Source organism: Lynx canadensis, chromosome D2 (genome assembly GCF_007474595.2).
Source record: "Lynx canadensis isolate LIC74 chromosome D2, mLynCan4.pri.v2, whole genome shotgun sequence".
Classification (NCBI taxonomy): Eukaryota; Metazoa; Chordata; class Mammalia; order Carnivora; family Felidae; genus Lynx; species Lynx canadensis.
In genome coordinates this window covers 39,283,776-39,291,555 of record NC_044313.2, presented here as the reverse complement: position 1 = coordinate 39,291,555, position 7,780 = coordinate 39,283,776, and the positions used below count along the sequence as shown (strand labels likewise).

General features: G+C 37.8%; 1 protein-coding gene across 1 annotated transcript; it reads right to left on the bottom strand.

Moving 5' to 3' along the window:
• Positions 1-5,994: 5,994 nt before the first annotated feature.
• Positions 5,995-6,963, bottom strand: LOC115526905 (olfactory receptor 6C75-like). Its single transcript, XM_030334221.1, has one exon. It carries the CDS (start codon positions 6,961-6,963, stop codon positions 5,995-5,997), a length of 969 nt encoding a protein of 322 aa, XP_030190081.1.
• Positions 6,964-7,780: the final 817 nt, after the last annotated feature.

Genomic DNA, 7,780 nt, shown 5'->3' with positions numbered 1-7,780 from the left:
AGCGGGGGTTTTTGTACTGGGAAATTGTTTTGCAGGGTAGATGGTGAAGTTTGGATTAATAGATATATGTTCACATACCAGTCACCACAAACCTTTCATGTATTAGATTGGGTTCTCTGTTAATTGTTAGCTTCATATTTTGTAGGTCAGGTTTGGTCCATCAGAGACTGCTTCAATGATATTCAACAAAAACATGGAAGAAAATATCCAGAACAAGTTTCTATAGAAGGAACTCTTTATCCTACAAAGAGAAAAAGCAGTTTCTTTGCATGTGCCCATGATCCACATTAAAGAATAAAGAAGATATCAATTTAAAAATAATTGTTAAATCAGATATTATAGAATTCATATCCTCTATTCAAGAGTGAAATCATGGATGAGCACTGGGTGTTGTATGGAAACCAATTTGACAATAAGTTATATTTAGTATAAAAAAAGAATGAAATCATGCCATTTGCAGCAACGTGGATGGAAGTGGAAGGTATTATGCTGAGTGAAATAAGTCAGAGAAGGACAGATATCATATCTTTTCACTCATGTGGATCTTGAGAAACTTAACAGAAGACCATAGGGAAGGGAAGGGGAAAAAATAGTTACAAAAAGGGAGGGAGGGAAGCAAACCACAAAAGACTCTTAAATACAGAGAACAAACTGAGGGTGGATGGGTGGGTGGGGGAGAGGGGAAATGGGTGATGGGTATTGAGGAGGGCACTTGTTGGGATGAGCACTGGATGTTGTATGGAAGCCAATTTGACAATAAATTATGATCATTAAAAAAATTTTACCTTAAAAAAACAAAAACAAAATGTACAAAAACTAGAAATTAATAATAGTTTTATAAGCAATACTTTGCTTGGCAATTAAAAAACATTCCTATATGACATTTGAAGTCACCACTGTAGAATATTAAACACGTTAATTTAACCTGCGATTTAAACTCCTGGAACTTCTAACTACCCGCCCTCCCAATCCCCCCATCTTTCATCATTGCTTTGGTTTTATGCTTTATTTCCCTTTTATTTTTCAATATGATCGTGGTTTCTCAATAAGATCCTTGAAATTCTTTTTTCTGCTTTAGATCCAGAGATTTCTGAGCCCATCATCACCACCCCCACAACCACCACCACCACCATGACCACAGATATGTAGATCACACTGCTAAATCCTTAACAATTTTAAAATTGCATTACTCATATTAATTTACTCAATCCTCATCTTATTTCACAGATAAGAAAACAAAGGCACAGTTTTTACTTTTTTTGAAGGGGGAGATCATTTGCTTATTTCCAGGGAACAAATTGTCAAGAATTTAACTAGGAGATGGTGTATGAAAAGCAAATTTGCGGATTCCTAGTCTCCCTAAATGTTAATAATTTATTTTAGCATTTTGCCGAAAGCTGGTTACAAGATTCTACACTGAAAATCATTCCCTCAAAGCTTAAAAGCCTTATCTTACTTCAAGCAATATCAAAAGTTGAAAAAGAAGTTGATATATGGATTTCCATAACCTTTCATAGAAGTGTTTTTATGTATTTTTTAATGTGGAAAGATGTTTTAAGATTTCTTTATGTTTCATGTTTGTAAATTTTATAGTGTCATGCCTAGATACAAAAAATTTTAATTTATTGAGTTGTTCACACAGGCATTGGGATATTGTCCTCTTTGTGTAATTAATAATTTATTCTCCCCTTTTTTCTGTGTTCTCTCTTCCAAATCCATAATTACTAAATACTAAATACATAATCCACTAAATTACTTTCCCCACACATTTTCTAACTCTTTTTCTCTCTATATTTTACTTTCTGAACCTTCTCCATTTATTTTCCTGCCAACAATGTGGATGATTCTTTTCTGTCAGCTATTACATTTTTTAATTTATAAAAACGTATTTTCTTTTGTTGTTTACCCATTCTTTATCAAAACTTAATGAAGTTTTTAGGATGCAATATTATCTTGGAGCACCCTGTGCTGGATTTTGTTTTTCATTTTCTTTTTGGGGGGTGGGGAAGAGGTCGCAGCAATCATTTCCACTCTCCTGGATCCTACCGTCTAGATCACAGCACCTGGCCCCCTGGGAACTATATTTTAGAGAATCCCGGGCCAGAAGGGACCAGATTGAATCCCACTAATGAAAGGCATTGTGTGATAGCTGGAAGGGAGAGGGAAGGCAGAGCCGTTATTGTTCCCCTAGAAGTGGGTTGCTGTGTGGTCCACAAAGAAAATACTCTCAAAGAATCGAAGGCTAGAGAACACTGTGTGCTTGTGGCAAAACATTTAATAAAACTGTAGATTCTGGCTAATGTGAAAGCCACTCATATCCCCACGGAAGCCAAAGTGATCTTACTTATGCAAATCTGACCATGCCTTAGCAGCATTTTAACAGGGATGGGTCCCCTATTGCCCTCAGGATAAGTAATAATAGCACCCATGTGCCTTCATATTTTGGTCCCTGAAAGTCTGTCTATTTCCATTCAAGTACAAAAACTATGCATGTGGTGTTTGCCATCACTTACAATTTAGACTCCATGTATGCCTTCAGCTCATCCTTTTCTATTTCTTTTTCATCACACCATCACGGTAAGCATACTGAAGCATGATTTTATAGCTGCATGCTTCACAAATGCTGTTGACCAACTTGAAATGCCCTCCATTTTCATTGTCCAGATGGAAAACTTGTTTCTTTGAAAATCACCTTTTTCTATAAAGTCTCCAAAGTACATGCGGACACCAACAAAACAAAACAAAACAAAACACCCACAGCAAACTATTAAAAAAATGGGTAAGGAGACTGAATAGACATTTTCCCAAAGAGGACATATAAATAGCCAACAGGTACGTGAGAAGATGCTCACCATCACTAATGAAAATGGAAGCATCACTAAGGGAAATACAAATAAAACCACAGTGAAATACCACCTCATACTTCCTTGGATGAGTATTACAGAAAAAAAACCCACAAAGAATAAGAAGTGTTAGCAAGGATGTGGACACATAGGAACTCTGGTCCACTATTACTGAAAATGTAAATTGGTGTAGCCACTCTGGTAGACAATATAGTATTTCCTGAAAATTTTCAAAATAGAATTACCATTTGATCCAGCAATCCCACCTCTGTGTATATCACCAAAGGAAGTGAAATATAGAATTCAAAGAGCTATCTGTACTCTGATGTTCACGTAACATTTTTCCCAATAGCTAAGATGTGGAAATAATCGAAAAGTCCATGTGAAGAAGAATGGACAAAGAAAATGTGAGTTTCTGGTCTTCACTTTTCTTTTTGTCAAGCTCACCCTTTAAGCATAGTGCACCTGTAGGGATGAGCACTGGGTGTTGTATGGAAACCAATTTGACAATAAATTATATTTAAAAAAAAAGCATAATCTATCTCAAGGTAATATAAAGTACATTACGTTAGTTTAAGTATAATAAATTATTATCAAATCCTGACTAAAACCTTGGGGAGGCTTACAGTCTTTGCAGTAGTTTGGCCACAATTCCTTTACTTATTCCTGCATTGCTGAACCTCAGCCATTTCAATACGCTCTTGAATAGTTCAGCTCTGAATACTTCCATGTTTCCGCATCATCTCGATGAGTATTCTCAAGTGGACCCTAGGTTCTGTGGCTCAATCTAATATTTATGGAGAAGTTTATTTCAGTGCTTTTGTAAGTTGACCAGGTAGTTGAAGGCAGCACCAGGCTTCTTCGATGCAAATGATTCCTTGTCTACTATAGTCCCTTTGTTATCCACTCCCACTGCCACTTCTGTGAGCCATCATTCTCTTTCTTCCAATTCCTATAACAGTCTGTACCCAGTTTTCCGCTCTTACCTTGGCTTTTCCAAACTCTTTTTTAATACAGTTTCTACAGCTAATCATACGTGGTTTTTTGGGGCATGTTTCATATTTCTTCATTGTCAATAAGATGAAATATGAAATTTGTAATAATACCATCAAGGCCATGTATGATCTAATCACGGTGTAGAATGTGTTTCATAACATGTATTTGAGATGATCTAACCACAGTGTTTGGGCTAATGTCAAAAAATGGTCTTAATCTTTTTAGAGATGTTTCTTATGAAATAAATAAAGGACACATACTAGCTGGAAAGTAGGCCTTATGAGCACAAGAATTTGAGGATTGAGGTAATGGAAACGTTGGTTCTAAGATAGGTTATCAATCAGAACATTACCTTATAGTTGACAACAGAGGTCAAACAGGAAAAAAGGCTTAGTTTGTTTTTTCATTAGTAATATGAAGTAGATAAGCAAATAACTCACATTCTGTAAACTTGACTCTTTGGAAGAAATTATAGAAATATGAAATAAGTGCTCCCTTTCTCTGATAAAGATAAGCTTTCAGATAAGAATCAGTCATAATTATACATTATGATTCTGAAAGACTGGAGATAGAATACATAATTTAGGCAACAGGAGCATTGGTAAGCTGTTGGCTGTGTGGTTATTCCTTTCCTTAGAGAATGCTCTAAGCCTGAGATCAGTCCTGTTACTCTCCAGCATGGGATTGATGCATGCATATGTAGTTAAGCTAAGAGCCAAGAACAGCATTTAAGAGCATATGTGATTCAAACCATATATATTCAAAGGTGAAGGGTACTATGCCCCTTATTTCCTTGGACTAAGCATGGAGGGAATGTGGACCCAAGCATTGGTACTATTTCTGTCATTTCCTTCATAACCACAATGTAATATTGAGACTTATATCATTTTAATTATCTAAGTGCCCTTTGTAAACACTAATACTTGCTGAGCCACGTTTATGACTAGAGAAGAGAGAAATTACTAAATTTATGACATTTCAACCACATGGCTTATTTCAGAGGGAAGAATCAAAATTCAGCAAAGGATTTTTCAATTAATAAATTGTCATCGAAATGTGGAATATTTGCGAGAAGATTGTTATGCATATCAAGGTAAAGTGTGGACTTCCTTTTATTAATATGAAATTTATTGTCAAATTGGTTTCCATACAATACCCAGTGCTCATCCCAACAGGTGCCCTCCTCAATGCCCATCACCCACTTTCCCCTCCTTCTCCCCCCATCAACCCTCAGTTTATTCTCAGTTTTTAAGAGTCTCTTATGGTTTGCCTCCTTCCCTCTCTGTAACTTTTTTTCCCCCTTCCCCTCCCCCATTGTCTTCTGTTAAGTTTCTCAGGATCCACATAAGAGTGAAAACATATGGTATCTGTCTTCTTCTGTATGACTTATTTCACTTAGCATAACACTCTCCAGTTCCCTCCACGTTGCTACAAAAAGACTTCCAAAAAAAGATTTTGTGTGTGTTTGTGTGTGTGTGTGTGTGTGATTTGATGAATTTATTTCTTATACAATCTTCACCACAACTGTAGCTCCCTTCTGTCACAACAGAGCACTATTAAATACCATTGACCACATCCCTTGTGCTGTACCTTTCATCCCCTTGAACTATTCATTCCATAACTATATCACCCACTCCCCTGAACCCATTTGCCCATTCCCCACCCCCTCCCTTCTGGCAACCATCAATTTGTTCTCCATATTTATGGGTCTGTTAATACTTTTTGTTTACTTATATGTTTGTTGAGATTTCACATATAAGTGAAATCATGGTGTTTGCTTTCTCCACTTCTGTCACTTAGCATGATTCCCCCTAGCTTCATCCATGTTGTTACAATGGCAAAATCTCATCCTTTTTTGTGGTTGAGTCATATTCCGTTACACACATAAAATCACACCTTTATCCATTCACCTTTCGATGGACACTTGGGTTGCTCCCATACCTTGGCTATTATAAATAATGCTGTAATAAACAGGGGTGTGAGCTCAACAATGTTTTTAACTTTGTTGTAATTTAACAGATTTCCATTTTGCTCGGGATGTGCAGAAATCAAGTGTGGTTGCCAGAATTCTACACTAGGACCCTGTGGACTGCTACATTGGCCAGAATGAAGACAAATGTTTTTCTGAACCATTCCACTCCAAGGCCATGTGATTTTATTTTTGTCTTGATATTTTCATTCTGCACATTGTCTCTCTCAGAACCTGGTGGACCTGCTTATTCCGCAGAGTGTAGATGACAGGGTTCAACAGCGGGGTCACCACCGTATGCACAAGGGCAGCCTCCCTGTTGGAGTCCAGCCTGTTGGTTTGCTTTGGTTTCACGTATATAAAGACACAGCTGCTGTATATCAGGGAGAGGACTATGAAGTGAGAGGAGCAGGTGGAGAAAGCTTTCTGTCGCTCCTTGGCTGATGGGAGTCGCACAATTGTGACTACTATGTTGCTGTATGCAATGATGGTTATGATAAGGGATGTCAAAATGATAAACAAAGCAATGACAAAGGCCAACATTTCAACAAACCTGGTATTAGAACAGGAGAGATGAATCAGGGAACCAAGATCACAGAAGAAGTGGGGGATGACATTGGGGCCACAGAACGATAACTGGGAAACCTTTACTATCAGACCAGTGATGAGAAGGAAGGCCAAAACACAGCAGGCAGTGACCAAGAGGAAGCAAGTCTTGAGGTTCATGATGGTTGGGTAATGCAGAGGCTTGCAAATGGCTGTGTACCGATCCACAGACATCACTGTTATGAGGAAGAAACCTGTGGCTCCGAGGTATACATACACAAAGGCTTGTATGAAACAGGCAAGAAAGGAAATGGTTTGCCGGCCTAAAAGAAAGATGACCAGCAACTTAGGAATAACAGCACTTATGAAACAACACTCAAAGAAGGAGAAAGTGCTGAGGAAAAAGTACATAGGTGTCTGGAGCCGGGAGTCAGCACAGGTGATGGTGACTATGACAGCATTGCCTGTAATGGATGCCAGGTAGGCCAGCAGGTGCACCAGGAAGAGGACCTTTCCCAGGTGTTGGATGGCAGGAAACCCCTCCAAGGTGAATTCTTGGACAGTGGTCCCATTCCCTATTTCCATGGGCATCTCTTTCCACAGCATCATCCCTGCTGGTCTTAACCCACAATAAAGACATAAAGGAGGGCAAAGGTTTTAGAGGAACACAGGATTAAGTTATTTGCCTATCCTGGAAGGTGGCTAGGCAGATAGCAAAGTGGTTTACTCAGCTGGTTCTTGAATCAGAAGGACCTGAATTCATTACTAGTTCAACACTGAGTTCTAACCCCTGAGAGATGGGTTATCTTTGGAAAGGTAGTTAACCGTTATGAACCTCACTTTCACCCTCAGTAAAATGAAGATGACAGGATCTGCTTGTTCATGTTCTTGTGAGAATAAGTGAGATAAAGCATGTAGCTCACTTGCCATATGATGCCAATGTTTCTATGTGTTCTCAATGTCTAATTGTAATGTGATGGTCATTATTATTATGCTGAATAGAACATCATCAGTAGGCAATATTGTTGAAATTTTTTAGTTATAAAACACTTTACTGTTTTTAACAACATTATTTATTGGTAGTAAACATAGCAGTTATGTTAGTAATATTCACTCTGAGCGTCTCTTTTAATATGTAACACATTCTAAGGTCCAAGCTATCATCATCATCATTTGTTGAGGACCTATACTTGTTCTGTGCTGGTCACTGAAATTAACTATTTCTATTACTCTTCACAATAACGAAGAGCCTCTTCTAAAGAAGCAGAAACGGAGGCTTAGAGAGATCCAGAGAGCTTAGGTCATTTAGCTGGGACTTTAGCCACAATGTCCAAATCCAGAGTACCTGCTTTTTCTAAATGCAGTGACAAAATATTTTAAAATGGAAACAAATCTATAGTTGATGATCTCTCAACCTTAAGTGCAA

Excerpts from the sequence above, each read along its gene's own strand:
- LOC115526905 (XM_030334221.1), bottom strand. The coding sequence starts at position 6,963 with ATGATGCTGTGGAAAGAGATGCCCATGGAAATAGGGAATGGGACCACT.